This window comes from Aotus nancymaae, unplaced genomic scaffold (genome assembly GCF_030222135.1).
Source record: "Aotus nancymaae isolate 86718 unplaced genomic scaffold, 86718_ANA_hifiasm-v0.15.2.pri h1tg000141l, whole genome shotgun sequence".
Lineage (NCBI taxonomy): Eukaryota > Metazoa > Chordata > Mammalia > Primates > Aotidae > Aotus > Aotus nancymaae.
This window is the reverse complement of record NW_026988556.1, coordinates 2,303,600-2,329,666: the sequence shown is the minus strand read 5'-3', so window position 1 is coordinate 2,329,666 and position 26,067 is coordinate 2,303,600. Positions and strand designations below refer to the sequence as shown.

General features: G+C 38.8%; 2 protein-coding genes across 2 annotated transcripts; both read right to left on the bottom strand.

The window, feature by feature from the left end:
* Positions 1-1,353: 1,353 nt before the first annotated feature.
* LOC135272872 (killer cell lectin-like receptor subfamily F member 2) lies at positions 1,354-19,016 on the bottom strand. Its single transcript, XM_064371586.1, has 6 exons — positions 18,949-19,016; positions 15,484-15,581; positions 11,774-11,821; positions 4,369-4,517; positions 4,002-4,114; positions 1,354-1,417 (listed from the first exon to the last, which is right to left on the bottom strand). Exons 1-6 carry the CDS (start codon positions 19,014-19,016, stop codon positions 1,354-1,356), a joined length of 540 nt encoding a protein of 179 aa, XP_064227656.1.
* On the bottom strand, positions 7,387-8,914 carry LOC135272871 (mitochondrial import inner membrane translocase subunit TIM44-like). The gene has a single exon (XM_064371585.1). The coding sequence runs from the start codon at positions 8,912-8,914 to the stop codon at positions 7,556-7,558; it is 1,359 nt and encodes a 452-aa protein (XP_064227655.1). The 3' UTR covers positions 7,387-7,555.
* Positions 19,017-26,067: the final 7,051 nt, after the last annotated feature.

Genomic DNA, 26,067 nt, shown 5'->3' with positions numbered 1-26,067 from the left:
CTCTTTTCTGGCTTGTAGGGTTTCTGCTGAGAGATCTGCCGTAAGTCTGATAGGTTTCCCTTTATGGGTAACCTGACCTTTCTCTCTGGCTGCCCTTAGTATTTTCTCCTTCATTTCAACCCTAATAAATCTGGCAATTATGTGCCTTGGGGTTGGTCTTCTTGAAGAATATCTTTGTGGTGTTCTCTGTATTACCTGGAGTTGAATATTACCCTGCCTTGCCAGGTTGGGAAAATTTTCCTGAATGATATCCTGAAGAGTATTTTCCAACTTGGATTCATTCTCTTCATCACATTCAGGTACACCTATCAAACGTAAATTAGGTCTTTTCACATAGTCCCATATTTCCTGGAGACTTTGCTCATTCCTTTTCATCCTTTTTTCTCCATTCTTGTCTTCTCGTTTCATTTCACTGAGCTGGTCCTCGACTTCTGATATCCTTCCTTCTGCTTGATCAATTCGACTGTTTAAACTTGTGCATGCTTCGCGAAGTTCTCGTGTTGTGTTTTTCAGCTCCATCAATTCACTTATATTCTTCTCTAAATTGTCCATTCTCGTTAACATTTCATCAAACCTTTTTTCAAGGTTCTTAGTTTCTTTGCATTGGGTTAGAACAAGTTCTTTTAATTCACAGAAGTTTCTTATCACCCACGTTTTGAAACCTGCTTCTGTTATTGGAACACACGTGTAATCTATTAAGCCTTGTTCCATTACTGATGAGGAATTGTGATCCCCTGTAGAGGGAGAGGCATTCTGATTTTGAGTATTCTCTACCTTTTTACGCTGGTTTCTTCCCTTCATTATATATTTGTCCGTCTGTCGTCTTTATAATTACCGACTTTCTAACTGGGTCTCTGACGTCGAACTTGTTGATTCCCTGCGCCGAAATCTGAGCAATCCACTGAGCCGGCCAAAATAGCGGTGTTAAGATTGATGGTGCTTTTCTGCCCGGGAATCTCCGGACTCTGCACCAAAAACTGGCGTGCTAAGGCACCAGCAAAACCGCCACGCCGGCCACAAGAGTCGCCCTGGTGACCCGTGGAGCTCCTCCACTGGGAATCTCCTGGTCCGTGAGCAACAAATATTCGTCTGAAAGTGTGGCATCCTCTCGTTCTTTGCGCTTTCACTGGGAGGTACGTGCCCGAGCTGCTAATCATCAGCCATCTTGGATCTCTCTCTCCCGAAACTTTCTTTTAGAAACTTTGCTTTAAAAACCCAAGTCTTTAAAATCCGGCTCGGCTTTAACATGTAAAGTATTTCTACATTTTGTTGTACATTTACACACTACTGGTTCTATTGTGTGTCAAGTTCGCATCTCTCTAGCAAATGCCATTAAATGTGGAGCCACAGTCTTCAGAATACACCTGCTTTCCTGTGATAACAGCTTCTGTCATCAGTTGGTCCAATCACCGAAAACCTGAGATAAAGAAAAGATTTTTGAGCATCTATCTTAAAATGATGATAGTATCTTTTTTTTTTTTTTTTTTGAGACAGAGTCTCGCTCTGTCGCCAGGCTGGAGTGCAGTCGTGTCTGAGCTTACTGCAACCTTCTGTTCCCTGGTTCAAGCTATTCTCCTGCCTCAGCCTCCCAAGTAGCTAAGATTACAGGCACGTGCCCCCACACCCAGCTAATTTTTGTATTTTTCGTAGACATGGGGTTTCACTATGTTGGTCCGGTTAGTCTCGATCTCCTGACCTCCCAAAGTGCTGGGATTACAGGCATGAGCCACTGGGCCTGGCCCGATGTTAGCATCTTTTAAAGTTTTCTCCAGCCAAACTTTTATAGGTAATTCTTCAGCAGCCAACATTTTACACGTTTTAGAATGGAATTTTCATTGCTAATGCAGCCTCTTCTCCTCTTTCCTATCTTACTAACAATGCCATGCAAGCTCAAGCTAGACTAGAAGACATCCCAACTTCTTCCTTACCTCTCAAACCTCTCATTGTATGTACCTGCAAGACCTGAGTATTCTAGTCCCAGATTATCCCTTCTATCCATTCACTTCTCCCAGCTTCTCAATTTAGACTCAAGCTACCATTATCTCTCCCTCATCTCTAGACATAGCCTTCGAACTGACCTCCATAGTTTCAATTTTGTCTCCCATCTATTCATTTTCCACATAGCAGCATAAATAATTTTGTATATGGTAAGTAGATGCCAAAATAAATGTTTTCAATAAAAACTACACAGTGATAGATACGCTATAACAATGTTGAGTTGAGAGGCAGCCACCCAGGATTTTGTTTAAGTCAAAGTAAAAACTATTAGATGACTCTTAAATTTCTTATATAACTTCCACAATGTAAGGTAGGACGATGCATGATGTATGAATGGAATGACTTGAAGAGAGCTATTTCATAAACTATTTTTTCTAGTTACTAATGATAATTTAAGAAAATACAAACTGAACACTATTATAACCACCTGCATGTGTGTTGTTTCCTTTAAATGATAAGATAAAAGCTTTTCAAAGGGATATGTTACCTTTATAGTAATACTAGTTTCCAAAAAAGTAAAACAAAATAAAAATAATACAAATTATAATAAAAATTAGTAAGAAATATTACTTATTTTCCAAAGATTGTATTAAAAGCAGGTCCAGGAAATGGATACAACTTCATATGTTAGTTTTATGTTTACAAAGGACGATAATAAATGTAGAATAGATGTACCTAGAAGTAGATAACTATCAACTGAAATGAACTATCACTCCATGTTCTTTGCTCCAAACTTACCACATCTCAAATGTTCTGGTAATATGACTAGTAAATGAAAGCACAGAAGAAAACGTCTAAATGTGACACTTCAGAATGTTAAAGCACCCTTACATGCAATACCTCATGTTGTTCACATAAGAACAATGTAAAGAAAGTACCATTGCTCTTTTTATACTGATGTACAGGTATCATGCTGGGAGTGGTGGCTCACACCTGTAATCTCAGCACTTCAGGAGGCTGAGGTGGGTGATAGTTTGGAGTTGGAAACAAGCCTGGGCAACATGGAGAAAACCCATCTCTACAAAGCATACAAACAGCCAATACAGGTGTATTGGTACACACCTGTAGTTCTAGCTACTCTGGAGGCTGAGGCGGAAGACTTGCATTATCAAGTGAGCTATGATCATGCCACTGCACTCCAGGCTGGGCCACAGAGCAAGGCTCTGCTGAAAAAAGAAAGGAAGAAGGAAGGAAGGAAGCAAGGAAGGAAGGAAGGAAGGATCAACATGTTTAGTTGAATTTCTGAAGGCCAAAATTTTTATTTATTTATTTTTTTGAGATGGGTTTCACTCTTGTTACCCAGGCTGGAGTGCAATGGCACGATCTCGGCTCACTGCAACCTCCACCTCCTGGGTTCAGGCAATTATCCTGCCTCAGCCTCCCGAGTAGCTGGGACTACAGGCACGTGCCACCATGCCCAGCTAATTTTTGTATTTTTAGTAGAGACAGGGTTTCCCTTTGTTGACCAGGATGGTCTCGATCTCTTGACCTCATGATCCACCCACCTCAGCCTCCCAAAGTGCTGGGATTATAGGCGTGAGCCACCGCGCCCGGCCTGAAGGCCAGATTTTTAAATTCACGTTTTCTGATTTCAACTTTAGACCTTTCTACATATTCCAGCTGCTTTTATTTACAGGTGAATTTTGTCTTTGCATTTACCACATAAAAAGATTTGCATATGATTTCAAATGAGATTTAAATAAGTTTAGAAATTTAAAAATTATTATGAATTTTGGACAATTAAAAGGCCAGGTGACAAATACTTTCCATCCCCATTTTTCAAAATCAGTTAATATAAAAGAAGAGAGGAAGCAAAAAGACAAAAGGTAGGGGGAAGGAAAAAAGAAGAGAGAGAGCTAGAAAGGAGAAAAAAAAGAAAACAAAATTAAAGATGAGGGAAAGTGGAGAAAGCAGGACAAAAGGAATGGAAAGTAAGGGAGCGTGTTTAAAAACTAATTCTATAAATAAACATCCTCACCCCTCCCTTACACATAATTACTCACAGTTGTGGAATTAAAAAGTGTTCATCTAGCCACATCCATAGGTTTCCCTGGGATGTAACATGTAATCCAATCCAACCAAAATGCCCAGGTTTTAAACGGTTCTGTATGAACTTCTGCAGAGAAAATGGTGTATTTATTCATTTATGTGTTTAAACAAATTGGATGTCTTCTACAGAGTAAATCTCTGTGCCAGGCATTAATAAAATATATTTTTATATACATTAGCATTTTCATAAACAATAGTAACTACCTTATGGCTAACACATGTTCAAAAACAATGACAGTAAACCTCCCTTGCTTCTTAGACAGTGAACCTGCACCTAGCAAGTTTTCCTTGTGCAGTTAGATCCTGTTTTTGATTTCTCACCAGCTCATCCAAATTTTGAATCACCAGTAAATGTGCCTGTAGCTGTGTGCAATCACGTTGACTCTCTTTCCAGATTTTAAAAGAAGTTGAAAAACAGTAACATTTCCCTTGGTTCAACAGCCAATCATTTGGGCACAGATAATTATGTCCTGAAGAAAACATAGGGTAAAATTAATTAAACTTTATAGCCAATTGGGAAGATAAAAATATTATCAAATGTGATTTCTTGGAAAACAGTTTTCCAACTCATTTTTTTTTTTTTTTTTGAGACAGAGTTTCGCTCTTGTTACCCGGGCTGGAGTGCAATGGCGCGATCTCGGCTCACAGCAACCTCCGCCTCCTGGGTTCAGGCAATTCTCCTGCCTCAGCCTCCCGAGTAGCTGGGATTACAGGCACACGCCACCATGCCCAGCTAATTTTTGTATTTTTAGTAGAGATGGGGTTTCACCATGTTGACCAGGATGGTCTCGATGTGTTGACCTCGTGATCCACCCGCCTCGGCCTCCCAAAGTGCTGGGATTACAGGCGTGAGCCACCGCGCCCAGCCCCAACTCATTTTTTGTCATTAAAGAAGCAGTTCTATAAAATGAAAATAATTTCCTAACCTGTCTATTTCCTGGAATTGGACAGGGTTTTGGATGATGGAGTAGGGGAGAACAAAGTCTGTGTATTCTGATCCCCATAATCAGATGAAGCAAATTATAACATTTTTGACAGTTAATTACCAACTGAAAAAGTAAAAGCTTATTGTTTAATTTCCTCCACTATCTGGTTCTAAGTCCTTTGACATTTCAAGATTGTCTTTGCAACCTGTATTTCATGTCTGCGAGATTACTTACTATTACTGGTGCATTGGGTACTTGTTCTCCTGTGCTTTTCATTCATACCTTAGTCTTGAATAGCCTCCTCTTCCTTCTTTACCCGCTTTTTCTTTAATGTACAATTATATTTCCACCTCAAAAAGGAAGCCTTGAACCAGTCAATTTCTGCTGTCTGTAAAACTCAACACTTAGGTATTATAACTGATATCTTTGCTAAAGCAAACGACAAATAGTTGACATCCTAGTCACTTGTAAACATCTCCATATCTTCCACATGATTGAAAGGTTTGTGAGATGGGACTGTCATATTGATCTTTGAATCTCTTATCATTCAGCACTTTGTATGTAATAAATGATTGTTGTTGAATGTTGAATGGTCGGATTAAATATTTCTAAGTTAAAGCATGTCATATTTTCATTGTTAATATTTTAGTATATCAACTATAAGCCTAAAATTTTATTTAAAAATTAATTTTGGAAATTATATGTCCAGCCAAGCCTAAAAAAGTAACCTGAGCAGATATAACTTGAAGAAGGTTATTATGACCTAAATTTAGATTTATGAAACTTCATACATATTCTTAACTCATTAATACATGCTATATGAAGGCAAGTGTTGCCAATACTGAAAAATTATAATTTAAAAAAAATGTGAAAAGATTCAAGATAACTGAATTGTAATTTCAGTTGTAGAAATACATAGTTGTTTGCTAAAAGGTATAAAATGACCTCTAATTTACCTCTCAAGTTACGATTTGAGAGGGGATATTTATTAATGATTATTAGTGAGAAGCTGTCATTTAGATGAAATAATTTTATTATGTAGATATTGACAGACTGGTCAATGAAGTACTACTGCAGTGCTGCATAACACGATAAAAATACTCCAAATGATCAGTGTAGCATGGTCAAACACCAAAAGATGAAAGATGTGGACACTAACTGTCCAAAAGAGTTATTGTCGGTAACTCAGCTTTAAGTGCTATCTTCTATAAGAAGAAGAAATACAGGATGAAAATTCAGAAAAGCATTTATTGAACAACACTTTGCATCAGTTGCTCTCTTAGATGCTGTACATAATAATAACAACATACACATACAGCTGTTGTCGTGGACCAGGCAGGTTTCTAAGCATCTTATATGCATTTAGTTTTTAAAATAATTTTGTAGAGTTTTTTATGTTATTTTATTTTATTTTGTTATTGTATTTTAGGTTTTGGGGTACATGTGAAGAACATGCAAGATTGTTGCATAGGTACACACGTGGCAGTGTGATTTGCTGCCTTCCTCCGCATCACCTATATCTGACATGATGTCTCTCCCCCACTCCCCACCCCCCGCTGTCCCCTCCCCTATTTCCCCTCAACAGACCCCAGTGTGTAGTGTGCTCCCCTCCCTGTGTCCATGTGTTCTCATTGTTCAACACCCACCTATGAGTGAGAACATGCGGTGCTTGATTTTCTGTTCTTGTATCAGTTTGCTGAGAATGATGGTTTCCAGGTTCATCCATGTCCCTACAAAGGACATGAACTCATCGTTTTTGATGGCTGCATAATATTCCATGGTGTATATGTGCCACATTTTCCCTGTCCAGTCTATCATCGATGGGCATTTAGGTTGGTTCCAGGTCTTTGCTATTGTAAACTGTGCTGCAATGAACATTCATGTGCATGTGTCCTTATAGTAGAACGATTTATAATCCTTTGGATATACACCCAGTAATGGGATTGCTGGGTCAAATGGAATTTCTATTTCTAGGTCCTTGAGGAATCACCACACTGTCTTCCACAATGGTTGAACTAATTTACACTCCCACCAACAGTGTAAAAGTGTTTCTATTTCTCCACATCCTCTCCAGCATCTGTTGTCTCCTGATTTTTTTTTTTTTTTTTTTTTTTTTCTCTTCTGCACTTCGGTGTTTTATTCTTTTTCAAATCTCAGGCTTATGCACAGGTTGAAAGAGCATTGTTAAAATAAAAAAATGGACCTAAAGTGGCTTGGCTGAGACGGCCAGTGGGCCACTGAGCGGTGGGGCCCAGGTCCCACCCTGTTGCTGGGAGAGTCCCTGGAGCCTCTTGGCACTATGTGGCCTGTGTGCACCCCAGGTGACCAGGTCTGGAACCCCTGCAGAGCAGAGCGACAGGGCAGGGGCTGGCCCTGGGGGGAGTGTCTCCAGTCGCAGGGAGAGTATCTCCAGCAGCTGCCCGCCACCCACTCCCGGGCCAGCTGGTCTTCCAGCCGTTGTGGCAGAGCTGGGGGCAGAGCCTGCAGTCTTGTTCCCAGAGGTCTGGAGTTGCCACAGGTGGTGTCACGGTGCCTCTGCGCCTGATGACCCAGCCTGGGGCTCCCTGGCTTCCGGGCCATACTCAGAGGATCTGCTCTGTGCTGGAGGCTGAGATGTCCAGGAGCCGCCAGGCTGCGTAGGGGTTGAGATCGTCCTGGTCTCGGCAGAGCGCCCACATGTACAGCATCCACAGCACCTTGTCCAGGTCGCCCTCCACCACTTCGCCTTTGGGGTTCCTGACCAGCATCACCAGCTGAGCCTGGAAGGTGATGATCAGCACCGGCCCTTGCTCCATCATCTTGCCCATGGCCAGATCAACGTTGTCGATGTCTAGGATGCGAGAATGGAACTGGAGGCCCAGCGCCTTGGCCTGCTGGATGGGGTGGGCCAGCTGGCTGTAAGTAGCTTCATAGCACCAGTCTTTGAGAATGTCAAGCTCTCCAGAAATCATAGCCTCCAGGACGTTGGGGATGATGTCATTCTCACACTGCTTCAGAAACCGGTCCTTGTCGAAGGCCGGGTCCACCCGGAGGATCTCCGTGAGTACCTCCGACATCTCTGTCTTTGAGAACAGGCCCCCGAGCGGGTCGGTGACCTTGTCCGTCACGGCCCGGGATGCCCGGAGGAGCGCATTGTCGCTTTCGTCGTACTTCATCTTCATCTCGAAGAACCGGTTGAACACCACGTTGTTCTCCTTGAAGTCCTTCCACTGCTGGTACCACCTGGAGTCCTTGTGCAGAACGACTCCCAGGGCCTCCTCGTTTGGTTCAAACACTTTCTCCTCCTTGAACCTCTCTCCTGCAAACTCCGTCCTCTTCCGGAGTCGCTGGGGCCTTCGGTAGGGCCCTGTGTGCCCCAGGACACTGCCGTCAATTTCCTTCTTCACGGACTCCACCCCCTGGGAGAGGGCTCTGAAGGCCGCCGTCCTGCCCAGCTTCTCCCCACCTTTGGACATCGACTCGGCTGACTGCTTGGCGGTCTTGGCCACTTCCCCCACACCCTCCTTGATTTCCCGGCCGAGATCACGTTTACTGACTTCATGAAGGCTCTCCTCCGCGGTGCCTGTCAGCTCCCCCAGCTTCTTCCGCAGCACCTCACTCGTCCGCACGGTTTCTGACTCCATGGTTTTGTATTTCCTTCTGGCCTCCTGGAGCGCATCTGATTCTTCCAGCCTCCTGGCCTCATCGCGGAATTTTTTTATACTTTCTTTCATTTCTTCGTTTTTGGCTAATTCTTGTTTGATATTATCTAGCAAGCCGGACAGAAAGCCTTTTCTGTTTCCAGAAGAATATGATTTGGACAGTGGCAGCTCTCCGCCCGGCTGGCGCATCTGACAGGCGGACCCATGGGGTGGGCTGTGGCTGGAAAGAAGCTGGATTCCACTGCTGAGGCATCTCCGCCGACAGCGGCACCAGCCACTCCGCAGCGCCGCCGCCGCCATGTCGAAGGACCGTGTGAGCTTCTGTCTCCTGATTTTTTAATGATCGCCATTCTAACTGGCGTGAGATGGTATCTCAATGTAGTTTTGATTTGCATTTCTCTAATGACCAGTGATGATGAGCATTTTTTCATATGTTTGTTGGCTAAACGATACCAGAGAAGTATGAAAAGGAAAATTCAGAATATAAGACATTGTGCCCAACCATGACCTACCTTTTGACAAATAAATGGCAAAGAACAAATAAAAGGAGGAGACGAGGATCTATAAATTAAAAGAGGCATATTCTGTAACTGGTCTATACGTTCAAGAGGCATATTAACCAAATGCAATTAAAGTCTTTGATTATAATTGTTAGAAATCCAATGAAAAGAAAAGAAAGACATTTTAATGCTGACTATTAGAGGATATTAAGAAGTTATTGCTAATTTTGTTAAGAATTGTGGTAGACAGAATTCCAAAATGGCCCCTTAGATCCAGCCTCTGGTGCACATGACCTTTGTAATTCCTTCGTGACTATGGGTAAAACTGTGAATATAATGGAATGTCACTCACATAATCAGGCTATATTAGATAGCAAGATGACAGGATTTTGAAAACAAAAGAAAAGAAGAGTCCCCAGTCTGTTGATTTTGAGTTAATCTATAGAAAGACTATCCCAAGTAGGTCTGACTTAATCAGATGTAAGTCCTTGAAAGAGGGCTGAAGCCTTCACTGAACAGAAAGAGAACTCCTGTTGCCTTTAAAGAATTCAGCTTCCATGTTTCAAGGGGGTGTATGAGAGAGACACATGGCAAAGAAATACAGAGGCCTCCAGAAGCTTAGAGGAGTTACAGCTGAAAGCCAGGAAGAAAGCGGTAACCTATATCCTACAACCACACATAATTGTTCCAGCACCGTAAAAGAGAGCTTGGAAGAGGAACCTCAGCTCCAGAAAGGTGGGTGGTCTGGCCAGTATCACATCTACACTGCACTCCCTGTCAGACCCTGAGCAGAGGACTTAATTAAACTGCGCCGTGACTCCCAACTCGTGGGGACTGTGTGGTAACAAGTATATGTTGTTAAACTGCTGAATGTGTGATAATTTGTTATATACCAATCAAAAACAAATGCAGGAGTTGCAGTGATATTGATTGTGTTATAGCAAAAGGCATCTTTAGCTGTAAGATTCACATACTGAAGTATTTAAATATTAAAGGGTATGAGATCTAGTCACTACTTTAATATAATCTAGCTTGGGGGAGTGATGATGGTGGAGATAGGGATGGAAAATATTGATGTGGAGATGGAAAATATTGTACCTTTCAAACAGGTAATTTGAAAGGTAATTCACTCTTACTTTATATTTATATAATAAAAATTTAAGTATATAATAAAATAAAACCTTATTAAGTAGGTGTCATTATTACCCCCAGTTTACTGATGAAGAAATTGAGGTATATAGAGATTGTTTAACTCTACATACTGATACAACATATAAATATCAGAACTGAAATTCTAACCCTGCTAGCTTAGTTCTACAGCCTATGTTCTTTTTTTTCTTTTTTAATTATTGCACTTTAAGTCCTGGGATACACATGCAGAAAGTGCAGGTTTGTTACGTAGGAATACACGTGTCATGGTGGTATTCTGTATCTATCCCCCCATCATCTACGTTAGGTATTTCTCCTAATGTTAGCCTTTCCCAATCCCCCCCACCCCCTGCTATCTTCCCCTAACCCCCTACCCCCCAACAGGCCCTGGTGTGTGATGTTCCCCTTCCTGTGTCCATATGTTCTCATTGTACAACACCCACTTATGAGTGAGAACGTGTGGTGTTTGGTTTTCTGTTCTTGTGTCAGTTATCGGAGAATGATAGTTTCCAGCTTCATCCATGTCCCTGCAAAGGGCACAAACTCATCCTTTTTTATGTACAGCCTATGTTCTCATCCACTGCACTATACTGCCTCCACACTGTATTACTGTATTAGTCAGAGTTCTCCTTAGCCACAACCAATGGCATTTGTGTGTGTGTGTCTGTGTGTGTGCGTGTGCGAGAAAGAGAGATTTACAGTATTGGCTCATGTAATTGTGGGGGCAGGCAAGTCCAAAATGTATAGAACAGGCCCTCAGGTTAAAAACCTGATATTATATCTTCAGTCTGAAAAGAATAATTGATATTATATCTTCATTCTGAAGGCAGTCTGGAGGCCAAAATCCCTCTTCCTTTGGGGACCTCAGTAGTTTTTCTAAGACTCAGCTGATTGGATAAGACCAACCCACATTATGGAAGATAATCCATTTCATTCAAAATCTACAAATGTAAAATCCAATTTCATCTAAAACATATCTTCCCAGTGACATCTAGGCTGGTATTTCACAAACTGTCTGGGTGTATGGCCTAGCCAAGTTGACACAGAAAATTAATCATCACGGTTTGTTCAATCTACATGAAACATTCTATGATATAGTTATTATTATAATATCCTCATTTGAAAATTAAAAAAACTGATGTTTAATTTGCCTAAATTCATGTGACCAGTTGCCTGAAATCTCTTGATTCAAACATAGGTCTATCCCAAGCCCACAGGCTTCCCACTACAGCCCACAGCCATTACACGTCACACCTATCATCGGATGCTTGATAAATACGTGGCAGGAAATCCACTATCATCCCGTTGTTGACTCACTAGGAAAAACCCCATTTTCTTCCTTGTAGAAATCACCATAACCCTCCTTCCTTTCAACCATTTGATATGCAGCAGTGGCACTGAGGAAGAGGATGTCCTTTTCAGTCCCATAGTGTGTAACGTGAGTGAATGCAGGAAGTCAAAACTACATTTATCCCTACGAGTAGCATATAACAAACAAAAAGAGCATCACCTGACAGACTGCTGATATTTACATTCTGAGAGAAATCCATTTTTTTATCTGTATTCAGTGCGAAGAAAAGATATGAGAAACATTTAAAAATTACAAGCAATCTAGATACATGATACTACGATACCAGCACAAAACAAAGGCATGCTAATAAAAATTGTGAGTTTCTCTTCTCCTATGCATCCACTCCTCTTCCTCCCCAGATTTAACTACTTTTCCCCATATCTGTTTTCACTCCTTTAAGTGCAAATCACAAGTCTAAATAATACATGCAATCTTAGACTTCATATATGATGTTACATTTTTGTATATTATTTTCTTTTTTTAATGGTCTTTTAAATTGATGTTCTTACAGGCATGGGCTCCAGCACCTAGCCTTGATCTTATTTGTCCTTGTTGCAGACCAAAAAAAAAAATCTTTTGACCATCAAGTTCCTTCAGCTTCCTAGTTGCATTATTTATAGTTTGTTTTCATATGGACAGAATTCACTGCTGGCTAGGAACATACAACAGTCGTTAATTTGAAAAGTCTTTTAATTATATTCTTGGGCCAGCTTCATTCTATCTAAAATTAGCCACCCACCTCCCATGTTCTTTTTTGCTATTGTTTTTCCAAAAGAATGACTAGGAAAAATATTTATTTGATTACTCTTGCTTTAAATCTAAGTTAAAACTTTGAAGGCATTGGTACAGTAGAGTGTTTTTAGGTACATTGAAAAATCTGATGCTGGCTGGGAGTGGTGGCTCATGCCTGTAATCCCAGAATTTTGTGAGTCCAAGGCAGGTGGATCACCTGAGGTCGGGAGTTTGAGACCAGCCTGACAAACATGGAGAAACCCCGTCTCTACTAAAAATACAAAATTAGCCAGCATGGTGACACACGCCTGTAAGCCTCCTACTCAGGAGGCTGAGGCAGGAGAATCACTTGAACCCTAGAAGCAGAGGTTTCGGTGAGCTGAGATAGCACCATTGCACTCCAGCCTGGGCAACAAGAATGAAACTCTGTCTCAAAAAATATCAAAAAAAAAAAAAATTAAAAAACTGATGCTAATTTGCTTTGGGGAAAACTAAATATTTATGTAAAACGTTCCTTTAGGATTATGTTTTTACTCATAGTGTTCTGAAATTATCTATCTATCTACCTACCTACCTATCATCTCTTTCTATGTGTTATCTATTTTGGTGTCCTGTTCTGAACTTAGTGGGTTCTTATAAGCTGAAAAGTCAGTTTTTTGGTTTCCCTTTTACTCTTGAAAAATGGTTTATATCACTTTTTCATTATTTTATGTCTACTTTTTTTTTCCACGTATTTTTTTCTTCTGGAAGTTCATTAAAAGAGCTATTGACCTTCCTGGATAAACAGGTGAATTTTGGTTTTCTGTCTAAGATAGCCTCTTATATTTATTTATGGGTTTTTTTTCTGACATTTTGCTCTATGGTCTGGGATATTTGGTTAGCTACCATGACTTTTCAGAAGAAAGGGCATAAGAAATAACCAAGCTACATAGTAGACCTATACACTACTCCCCTCTCTCACTCCAGAACCAAAACAAAGGGATATACATCTTATTGCACCAACCACCAGTCCATAAAGCAGGAGCTCTAGCTAGTTCTATCTGTATATCTCACTGTTTTAGAGGTTATTTTATTTTATTTTATTTTGCACGATATAGGGGTAAAAGCCACTGTGTAAATGGACCAACAGATTGACAAAGCACCAATCTGAAAGAGCATGGCTTAGAAAGTCTCGCTTAATTACTTTGCTTCATTTTTTTTTGGTTTCAAAGGTTATTTTATTTTCAAATTTAATTGCCAATAAGCATTGTATGTATTCAAGAATTACCTTGTTTTAGACCTTCATTTACCCTCTGACTCTCCTCTATGCAATGGAGCCCTGACTGAGCTTAGCCATGATGAACAGCTTCCATCTACACTGCAGCTGTCTTTTACATTTTCTTTGAACTAAGGTTCTCTCTACTGATTTATCCAGTAGCATTATTCCATCCAGCTTTCATTTTTTAAAAAAATTTTCTCCCCTTTCCATTCTATGTGCTTTAATTAATTTATTCTATTTTGTTATCATTTCTCATTCTATGGATAGATTCTTGTGAGAGAGGAGATTTAAATATTCACAGTCAATACTCCATTTTGACTGGAAGCCGTGGAAAAATTTTAAATGGGTCAAAATCCAAGGACAAATTTTATAGAAGCACACATATTGTAATTGCTACTAGTTTATTAGAATAAATAATATGGCTAGAAAAAATATTTTTCCAACTAGTAATTCATCAACATGTCAAATTTTATTGATTTCTTCCCAATAGCATTTCTCTTAAAAAAAAATTATTGCATCATTTATGTCATTTTACCATTTATACTTTGTTGAAGAGAAAACTGATTTACAAGAGAGCATGTTGGCCTGTAAAGATCATACTCAGTGTCTAACAAGCAACTGTCTACTCCTGAATTTTAGGAGCATTTTTAAAGCCATAATAATTAGTACAGTGAATTCAACTTCTTAGGATTGCTGGTTAACAGAAAGCAATACCTACTTAGCTAGATTCATAAGAACTAAAAAATAATTGTTTAACATTCAATGTTAGATAAGTGAAATTTTTCAGGTTATTAGTAATTGATTTCAGTATAGCATTGAACACATTTGAGGTATATGATTGATATTCAGAGAAAAAATACATTAAGTAGAATACATATTTGGTCTGAGAAAAGTCTGACATTTTCCCTTGTTGTATTAGGAAAAACACAAAATTGCCCAATTGCCCAATACAAAAATACTTCTTACTAAGAAGTAAAGAATCTTCTACCCAAAAGAAGTTGCTTTAGGACTCACCTATTTTTGGAAATCTCATCTCAAAAGCCCCTAAAATCTATTTCCTCTCATGTTATATGTAAGACAGTACTCATTTTAGCTCACAGGCTTAAAGGCAAGACAAAAAAATCAAAGAGACTATGAATTTCTTTGGTTGTTCAAATAGTATAGCTACAGCATACACATATAAATACCACTTCAGGAAGAAAAAAGTCTGGAAGTCTACCTAAAATGGTTTCAAAGGGGTCTTAGAAAAACTATTTAAATAGTGATCTCACAAAGCAATATCAATGAGCATATACTCTTTTAGAAAAAAAATTACTAAATTTTTATTATAAGATAACAAAGTCAACCTCTCTTGGGGGTTCTTTTTTTTTGAGAAGGAGTTTCGCTCTTGCTACCCATGCTGGAGTGCAATGGCGCTATCTCAGCTCACCGCAACCTCCGCTTCCTGGGTTCAGGCAATTCTCCTGCCTCAGCCTCCTGAGTAGCTGGGATTACAGGCACGCGCCACCATGCCCAGCTAATTTTTTGTATTTTTGGTAGAGATGGGGTTTCACCATGTTGACCAGGATGGTCTCGATGTGTTGACCTCGTGATCCACCCGCCTCGGCCTCCCAAAGTGCTGGGATTACAGGCGTGAGCCACCGCGCCCGGCCCTATTGGGAGTTCTTTATAAGAAAAGGTGCAGAATAAATACTAATTTTGCATTTAAGCATTTAATTTTTTTTAATTTAATATAATTTTATAATATGACATATACTGCTGGTCAGTTTAATTTACCAATTTTGGGCTATAATGTATGTCTTATCTTGGCATTAAGAGGAATGAAAGATCAACGTTTATCTTCTGAAAATATTCAAAGAAATACAAATTCATTACTCACGCCAGAACAGGTCAGTCACTGTCATAATGAAAATAAGGATCGCAATGCATCCAAATAAGAGCAGAAGACAATAACATTGTGGATACAGGGCAAAATCTGAAATGTTGAATTTTATTTCATGAATTTTTAAATTCTTGTGATTTTTCACTTTATAAACATTTTTCTGTTTCATTTTTATTACAGAGATTATTCATGTTCATTTTAGATATGTCATTAGAATTTATGATGAAATGAAAATTTAAAGATAAAAAGTCAATAATCCCAAACCAAGGAGATACTATTATTATTTAATGTTTTGGATTGTACTGAGATGGCTTTGATAATTATTTGGTGGTGCTTTTGAAGACCTAAAAATGATGTCTTAAATTCCATATATATTATACATACAGATAAATATGACATATAGTTATACAAATTATATATATTTATTATAACATATTAATATATAAAATATAAATATATGCACTGTAAATGTATATAATACATTATTTTATATATGTAAATTATATAGAAAGAATAACATATAGAATATACATAGCTATGTCAGGCACAATTATGTGTTTTACTCAATTTAGTGACTCACTGTAAGACATAAAAGAGGGAAAGAAATATCTAGTAAAGTTCTAGTATATACCAGTCACTATACTGGGAATATTCACATTTTATTTCACCTTATACATGTGATACATTATGTTTTTCTGGATTTGGCTTTCTAGACAGGAATCAGTTTCAGCCTAGGCAGTATTAGATCTCCAATTAATGATACTTACAAGGAATCTATGCTATAGTATTTCATTGCATTAGAGTTGACAAGAATAGTTTCCTTACAGGGGAATAAACAAGTAACCTCTAGAAAGGGTAAACAGGAATATATATATATATTAATCCTCTTTCAATTTTATCTACTTTCTTCTACATATTAGCAATTTTGACTAAATTAGATGTATAGACTTTTTTCACAGAATTATGACAGGTTCCTTTTACATGCAGACATCATATGATTAGCATCTCAATCTAGAATCATTCTAGCCGATTTGCCAGGCTAGTGGCCAAAGAGAAAGCAAAGTAATTTGAGATACTCTGATAATTATTCCCTAGTTTTTATTATTTTATCTATAAGTAAGCACTTAATTTCATCATCTTGGTTGTACATTTCACAAAAAGTTTGTCTTCTAAGTCATAATAAAAGTGCTGTTTCTCATATCTAATTACTGCGTGGGTGCCTTACTTCAGTAGGTTTTATGGATTTACTGCATCGGATTAGCTCTATAGTATATACTTAGAGAATTTACTATATGTAGTGTACCTTTTGAAATTTACCACTCAGTTGTCTGTATTACTAAGTCCAAAATAGTTTTCTTTCTTTTTCTTACCTGTAGATATTTCTGCTGTTCAAGGAAATACAGAAAGACTTCTACTTAACTGAAAATCATCAAAATACATTTGTGTAATTTTATGAGGAAATACCAATCATAGGTATATGGATCTGCAGTTAACTGGTGATAAAGAACAAGTGCTCATTCCATACATGCCAGGGAGGGAGACTTTAAAGCCAGTGAACAGAGAGCTGAGTACCTGAAGCGCAGTATGCTGGCCTGCCCTAGCAATGCTTGGCTAGATGCCATTGGCTTACATGGGGCTATATGAACAAATTGCCCTTCAAAATCTTTTAATGCTACTATTGCAAGAACAATCATTGTATTATTTTATGTGCTTCATGAGAACTCAGGAAAATATTTTTTTCTGAATTAGGATCAAGATTAATTATATCTATCTTGAGAAATAGGTGTCACTTTATCTTATACACAATGTGAATTGAACAACTAGTCAGGCTTCCCTTATCTCAATAATAATAAGGAAGCTTAGAAGCAAATGTATAACAAGAACAAACATGCCTACAGTAACCTTTCTGGCCCTATTTATTTTCCCAGCCCTATCCTTCATTTATAATTTAAATGTATATTATCTTATATTTTATGTATCAATACTCAGATTTTAAGTCTCTGTACATATTTGTGTATTGAAAAGTAGTTTAAAGATTAAAAATAGTAAATTTAGTTAACATCCACATAAAAGCATCATTGGGTAGATTTTTCTTATTATAAATCAATGTACTGAGATTTAAGAAGACTAAATGCTTCTTCCCAGAGCTGTACATTTAGTCTGTGGGCTATAGGGTCTGACTCAATTTTCTTTTTTTTTTTTTAATATGGAGTCTCATTCTGTCACCCAGGTTGGAGTGCAGTGGCATGGTATCAGCTCACTGCAACCTCTGCTCCCTGGTTCAAGTGATTCTCCTGCTCAGCCTCTCAAGTAGCTGGGATTACAGGTACACGCCATGACACACAGCTAGTTTTTTGTATTTTTAGTAGAGACAGGGTTTCACCATATTGGCCAGGCTGGTCTCAAACTCCTGACCTCAGGTGATCCGCCTGCCTCAGCTTCCCAAAGTGCTGGGATTACAGGAATAGCCACTGTGCCTGGCCTGACTCAGTCAATTTAATACCATTGGTACTAGCTTTTGCTGCATGGAAGTAAGTTACTATTGAAAAAGTAAACAATTGTTTCATGATATTAAAACACAAAAAGACCCTGAGTCTTCAGATAATCACAAAAGTGTCATTTTTTTGGTGGTGGGGGGAAGTTTGCATTTGCTAGATATAAAATGAGAGTACACCAGAATGTTCGATACATATGGCAGAACTGCCACATGGCTGGTAATTCTGAATTTCTGGCCTATGTCATCTTAACTTAGGTCTTAACTATTTCAACAAGATCATTTTCTAAATTCCTTTTAGACAAATTGAATTCAGGCACCAGCATGTTGTTTATCAAATTTGTCTATAGAACCTGTAACAGACCTTAAAAGCAAAAACCAACCACAGAGCAGCCATAAGGAGCAAAGATTAACATTTTTCTTTTCTCCCTATTCTCTCATTCCCAGTGGATTGTTCTACCAATACTATAGAGCTTTTATGAAGATTAAAACTAATATATAGATGCTTTTTTAAGCTGTAACACACTACAGGACCACTGTTACTCCCACCACCACCACTAGATCTTACCTTCCAACTGTAATAGGCAACTTCGCAAAACATGTTTTCATAGATACCATACCAACATAAGTGTTTTCAAAATCTTTAAGTTTTGTAGGAGGAAGTTTCTGTAAAAACACAATTTTTCAGCCTTTTCTTTGAAAGTTATATTCTTTCTTACGCTACAACACGCAGGATTATACATAGTCATATTAGCATTTCTCTTACCTCATGGCTCTGAAAATGCCGCGTTTTTATTGTTGATGCTTTCATGAATCTAAATAATCTATCTTGGACAATTTATGACCATTTTTATATTTCTTCTTATGATCAGTTTTAAGATGTTAAAAATATTCAAAGATAATTCTCTTCCTAGAAGAATAATGCAATTTTAAACTGAATGGGGGGCTGGGAGGCAATATTCCTTCTTTTAGATTTCTGCTTGGATTTACAATGATTCTTGAAATTCAGCATCATATACCCATCTTCATTCTCCATCTCTTCAAATGTTTAATACATTATTATCCAGAAGATAGCACAAAGAACATGGAAACTAATCTCAACCTTGGATATGTCTCTTAGGCACAAGATACCAAAAGAAACTAAAAGGAAGACCAAAAATCGTCAAAATTTATTCAGACTCAGACGTCTAAAACCACACAGGATGTGTTGGTAAATGAAAACAGACATAAGCTCGTTAATATTTGGCTATAATTCTGTGTATTTCAAGATAAAGGTAGCTAGTGTATTCTATTCTTTCCAACAAATGGACTTGTGTGTACCTGCCACTTGCGTGTGGTGTATTAGAAACTTAATAGTGAACAAGACAGACGTACTTCCTTCCTTCGTATTTTTTGTAAACAAGTAAGGGAAAAAATAAAATAAACCAAATAATCTCTAAAAAAACGAAACAAATTTCTAGGTAAATAAAAATTCAAATTTTAAATTAAAAAAAGTTAAAATAGTCATTTTGCTGTTTGGGACGTATCTGATGCGTAGGGTCCAAATAGCAATGGTTAGATGGGACAAAATAGTAAAATAAATGATCAAGAAGTATCAAGTTAGTGAAAATAGGAATTGCTTTAAAAGAATTTAACTTTTTTAACTTTTTTATATCTTTGTTTGTTTTTCAGAAAATGCCTGACAGATTTTCCTTCAGTAGGTGTGGAAGTATATTTTGTGCCAACTTGACTAAGCCACAGAGGGTCCAGATACTTGATCAAACATCATTCTGTTTATTTCTGTGAGGGTGTTTCTGGATGGGATTCATATTTAAATTGGTGGCCTTTGAGTAAAGCAGATTTGCCTTGCTGTAATGTGCTTGGGCCTCACTGAGTCAACTGGAGGTTTGAATAGAGCAAAAAGACTTATCTTCCTTGAGTGAGAAAGAATTCTCCAGCAATGGCCTTCAGACGTTATCTGCGACATTGGCTTTTCCTGATTCTACAGACAATAAATAGACTTTGCACTTGAATTGAAACACGAGCCTTCCTAGGTATCCAGTATGTCCATGCCCACTTGCAGAATTTTGACTTACCAGCCTCCGTAATCGCATTCCTTATTTTATATATATATATATATATATATATGTTTTTTTTTTTTTACTTAACTCACACACACACACACAACTCTCTCTCTCTCTCACACACACACACACACATGCACTATTGGTTTTGTTTCTGTTACATGGCCACTCAATATCAATTCATTGATTAAACACCAGAGTATGTGGGGAAAGTGACTATTTCCCACAGCACATGTTGTGTCCACCTGGTTATTGAGTCTCCTGCTCAACACCGGATGTCACTTGTGAGTATGTACATGGGAATAAATATTTACACACTCTGTGTCCTTTCTGCATGATCTCTATATGTACCTCTTAGCTTCTCATTAATTTTTCTATTTAGTTCTTTTTGAGTTTCTGATAAGCCATCTCACTTATTAATTTCTGATGAGACAATTTAGATTATTTCTCTGAGTGCTTATCCTTCCTGTCAGGTGAGCAACCAGACATATCACCCGAACTTCGGTTCACTGGGAAGATTTACCTTCACTTCTGTCTTTCACAGTCTTCTCCTGAATGGGATTATAGTACGGCATCTATTTCCAGTTGCTATATTTTACATATCCACTGATAAACCTCTTTTTTCAACTACTTCAGTATAAGATCATACAGAACCCTCTTCCCCATCCCCCAACCTGGACCATAGGTATGTTTGAGATGGAGATAGCAAAGGAATGTGAACATGTGCCATCGGAGTCCGAGTCATCTGCTCATGCAGTTTACTGAGCTTCTTTGGAACTTCTCAGGCCTTGTCTCCAAAATGCCACAATTATGTTTATGATCAAATGCTTCTGTGCAGTTGTAACTTTAGGGTTCATTGGGTCAAAGTGGTCAAGTTGCATCAATTTCATTCTGGTAGACATAATATCTTATAAAAATATGTAGAATGTTTACTGCTTGCCTTTCACCAGGAATAGTTAGCACGATTGCATCAATGTAATGAATCTATTGTATGCAACGAGTTCTGAGGTATATCATGTTGGCAGCTATATCAAGATGATTTAGTTCTCTCTGGGCCATCTTATAACAGAGATCAGGAGAGCTGACATACACCTGGGCAAGGTGGCAAAGAAATATTTGTCATTTCTGTTTGTAAATACAAGCCGGAAACCATCACAGGTTCTCAGTATTTTCCCAGTATATAGTCATTCAGAAAAATGACTGAAGTTTCCTCTGGTTTAGGTGTTGGGGAATAAATGTTATAATTACACCTGTGGCCATGTTACAACGTTCACCAAGAGACCCAGCCCACCTCCTTTCCAGTTGAGTGCTTCCTGGTCTGGGAAAAGCTTTGCCTACTAACTGCATTGAAGTCTGGGGATTGGGTAAAACACAATGAGTCTCCTCTCCGAGAATATGTGTTAAGTTTCCAGACAACATGCATGGATTTTTCCTTAGCATATCAAGCAGCTCCTTAGTGAAATATTCTTTATTTTTTCTTTTCTTTTCTTTTCTTTTTTTTTTTTATTTCCCAAAACTTCAAAATCAGCCAATCGCTGTCACAGATTTCTGTGGATGAAAACTCTGGCTTTTTCCCTCTGGCTTATTGTGTCAAATTCAACCTCTTGACCTCTAGAATCAAATTATTACCAGTGAAAACAGAAACCTTGATTCCACTATGGCATCTCCCACTACATCTGCAGTCAACAGAGAACAGTTGCCACAACAGACCGTCACCAGTTTCTCTCACCAAAGCATTCTCCACCCTTTATCTTTCCAAAAAATCAACTCACAAAACTGGCCTTGAAGAGAGGAAATCAAAGCCTAGAGGAGGCTGTAGAAATGAGATCAATGACTGACTAGCCTCCTCACTGTATAAAAGGTGGTGACATTGAAACTGCTTCCCCACGCCCATGCTGAACTCCAGACCCCTCTGTTCTACCCCAGGGCCATCAAATAGCTTCAGAAACTTCTCTTTTCTTTACCTTCTATGCCTGGGCTAATTCTCTCAGTATGGGTCTGACAGATTCGGTGGGATTGAATGCTGAAGTATTTTAGAGTATCAAAACTTGAAGATGTCTAAAATTTACATCTTAATGTTTTTCCCAAACTATAGATTTATCCATTGTTTTCTACATAATTAATAATGAAATTCTGTCAGTTTAACCCCCTGCACATTTCCCTAGTAAATTCATTACTTTCCATTTTAAAAGCCATTATCTTGGCTTAAACACCATGTGGGCTGACACTATTCCTTCATGGCATTTAATCTCCTTTTTCCCTCTCCCTTTGTCCCATGAAAAACAAGAGGATTTGTAAGGGTTGACATGCTTAATAAATGTGATGCCCAAAAAATCCAAAATAGACATAGAAAATGTGCATCTTTTACAAAATTCATATCCTCATGTGTTAATTGGTTAATAAAAGGAAATCTTTATTCTCTACAGAAATGTTACAACTTTACACTTCTGAAATTCAGAATTTCCAAGACCTATATGAGATTATTATTTTAGTCTTATATAGGATTTTTTTTAAAAATTGAGACAGGGTCTTGTTCTGTTGCCCAGACTGGATGCAGTGGTGTGATCATAATTCACTGTAACCTTAAACCCCTGAGCTCAAGTGATTATGGACACATTTTCAACCTGATAGGCTGTTGTATTGTTTCACTTTATTTTTTATTTTATTTTTGAGACAGAGTCTCACTCTGTCACCCAGGCTGAGTGCAGTGGTGTGATCTCAGCTCACTCCAACCTCTGCCACTGGGTTCAAGTGATTCTCCGATTGCAGCCTCCTGAGTAGCTGGGATTACAGGCACCTAACACCATGCCCAGCTAATTTTTTGTATTTTTAGTAGAGATGGGGTTTCACCATCTTGGTCAGGCTGAACTTGAACTCCTGATCTTGTAATCCACCTGCCTCAGCCTCCCCAAGGATTACAGGTATGAGCCATCGCGCTCGGCCTGTTTCAGTTCAGATTTCTTGAATTTTTATTGTTTTTAAATAACTTTGGATACATTAACTACGTATGACTTTTAATGGGTTAACTATTTGTGCCTTTGTTCATTTTCTGTTACTAATGTATTTATGACTGTTCCACCATATATTTTCATTCATATATTAATTCATTCAATAAGATTTTTTGAATATGTTATGCTACAGGCACTGTTCTAACTACTGAGAAGACATCAACAAGTAAAACAGAAAAATACCTCTGATTTCATAGCTTCATAGAGCTTTCATTCCAGTGACAGAGACACATTACTCACTGCCCAGGAGTATATATATGTTTTAAATGTGGGTTACTTTTATTGCCTTACGAATCTCAGTTAGTGGGGCTATAGTGTAACCATAGTCCATCTAGAGCTTTCATCTACATCCAAAACAGACCTTTCTAAGAACCAACTCAACTTTATTCCTTGTTTATCAGCAGGTTATAGGAAACATCTTAAACAGCCATAGACATGAGCCAAGAGAGAGGTGCCAGTGAAACAGCTGGATAGTATTATTTCTGAAGCTTGCCTGTCCTCTCTGGTTGGCATAGGGGTCTTTAGCTTGCCTTTTCATTGAGAATCTGCCTGTGCTGATTCTGGATATACCAATTCATCTTATAATGAATTGCTGCTGGTAGTGCTTGAACTTATTTGGTGAGTCTTACAGGTTTCTTTTTCTTTCTTTCTTTTCTTTTCTTTTCTTTTTTTTTTTTTTTGAGATGGAGTCTCGCTCTGTCTCCAGGTTGGAGTGCCGTGGTGGGATCTTGGCTCACTGCAACCTCTGCCTCCCAGTTCAAGTGATTCTCCTGCCTCAGTCTCCCTAGTAGCTGGGATTACATGAACCTGCTACCAAGCCCATCTATTTTTGTATTTTTAGTAAAGATGAGGTTTCACCATGTTGTCCAGGCTGGTCTTGAACTCCTGACCTCAAGTGATCTGCCTCTCTCGGCCTCCCAAAGTGCTGGGATTACAGGCATGAGCCACAGTGCCTGTCTGGGTTTCATTTTGTTAATGGCAGTTCAGAACATATGTATGCATGATGACTCACATCCAATTTCTACAAGGTCCAGTAGCATGCCAGGAACTATTTCACAAAAGCTCTATAAATGCTTAGGTATAATTGATCTGGTCTTGCTCTAGGGCTCAAGGGATAAGTAGAAATTGTTTCACATGTTAGGACTTGGCCATAAATTCCACAAAGTTTTTTCCCACCGTTGATACCTCTGGTACCATAGTGTGCGATAAGTTGCATGGCTCCAGTGGTAGAGATTCTTCCACTGCAGCAGATTTGCTGAGGAGTCCACACTTACTCTCTGAGCCATGATAGGAGCCTTGCAGCCCTTTATATCCTCTAATATATATGTCAGAATTCTATTCCCAGGATGAACAATGCTTCCTCAGTATCCAGTGAGGCCTACCAGACATTGTGTCCTTTGCTTTCTTAAAGAGATGACCCAGCATGCACCAAGCCCATGTAAACCTAAAAATTTCACTGATGTGATACAGTGGCCATTCAATCTTTGTTGTATTCACAACTCACTGCAGTGTACGCATCTTACTGATGCCTCCAATGTACTTGCTCCTTCTTTCTCATCTGATCCAATTTGTATAATGTCATTAGCACAGTGAACCAGAGTTAAACTTTGTAGATGTCCAAGCAGTCCAGGTCTCTTCACTATATTATGATACACAGTGGGTGAATTAACAGATCTAGGATAAGAATATAATAAGTATTTACTCATGTCAGCCCTAAATAAATACCAAATATTTCTGGTACTCATTTCTTAAAGAGATTGAAAAATAATTCTTTTGCCAAATGACTGACCATATTTTTTGTACCTGAGAGTAGGGTAATTTGCTTTAACAAGTTTACTACATTTGAATCAGCAGCTACACTTGGAATTATTTGATTGAACTTGCAATAATCAATTGTCATCATCCAGAATCCATATAGTTTCCATAAGAGCTACACTGGTGAATAAAATACAGAAAAATGGATGCCAGTATCCTTGCATCTCTGAGGTATTCATGGGTGGCAATAACCTTTGTCACTCACTCTATAATTCAAAATTAGTTTGGGCTTACTATTGTGCCCAGTGGAGGGGAGGAGAACAGTTTCAGGAGCCTTGGTCTTTCTCACCACAGTATGTACCAAGCTGGCCAAGGAACCAATGTAAACTTTATACCTATCCTTATGCCCAATTGTGTATTCAAAGGCCAAAGAATGTCTGTTGGGTGAGTCCTTGGGCCTACTGTGAACCAGACATAAACAAGTACTCTATTACTGGGACTCCATAAGCTTCTACTCTAACAGGAAGGCCATGATCCTTTCTTGGGAATCAACATCAACTTATCCCTGCATTCTGTAATCCTAGAAATGTATGTCCTAGATTTTTTTCCTAGTTATTCAAATAAATGGCCATGAATCTTGTTGAGAACTGATTTGTGCTCCCATCCAAACACATATGCTGAAGATCTAACTCCCAATTGTGACTATATTTTAAGAGAGTATCTTTAGGAGGAACCTAAGGTTAAATAAGGTCATAGGGATAAGGCCTTAATCTCATAAGACTGGTGTACATACAGATAGAGGTGAAAATATCCGAGCGCTCTCTTTCTCTGCATATACACAGAGAAAATGTCATGTGAGGACACAGTAAGAAGGCAGTAGTCAGCTCCAGGAAGGGAGACCTCACTGAACATTAACCTGGCTAGCACCTTGATCTTAGGCTTTCAGTCTCCAAAATGATGAAACATAAGTTTTTGTTGTTTAAGCCACCCAGCCTGTTATTTCATTATGGCAGCTTGAGAAGACTATTGTAAGTCCCACCGGGGATGGACTGGACTGGTCCCCGCCTCCACACCCGGCTTCTACCGGGGCGCATACCCGGCCCCCTCGGACTTCGGCGTGCACTGCAGCGGCCAGACCACCATGCTGGACATGGACACTCACGTGGTGACCACGGTGGAGAACGGCTACTTGCACCAGGACTGCTGCGCCTCCGCCCACTGCCCCTGTTGTGGCCAGGGCGCTCCGGGACGGGGCCTGGCG

Excerpts from the sequence above, each read along its gene's own strand:
- LOC135272871 (XM_064371585.1), bottom strand. The coding sequence starts at position 8,914 with ATGGCGGCGGCGGCGCTGCGGAGTGGCTGGTGCCGCTGTCGGCGGAGA.
- LOC135272872 (XM_064371586.1), bottom strand. The coding sequence starts at position 19,016 with ATGGAGAATGAAGATGGGTATATGATGCTGAATTTCAAGAATCATTGT. Across the intron at positions 4,115-4,368 it reads TTCAAAATTTGGATGAGCTG|AAGTTCATACAGAACCGTTT; the intron begins GTGAGAAATCAA and ends TTTTCTCTGCAG. Across the intron at positions 1,418-4,001 it reads CACTTTTTAATTCCACAACT|GTTTTCGGTGATTGGACCAA; the intron begins GTGAGTAATTAT and ends TCTTTATCTCAG.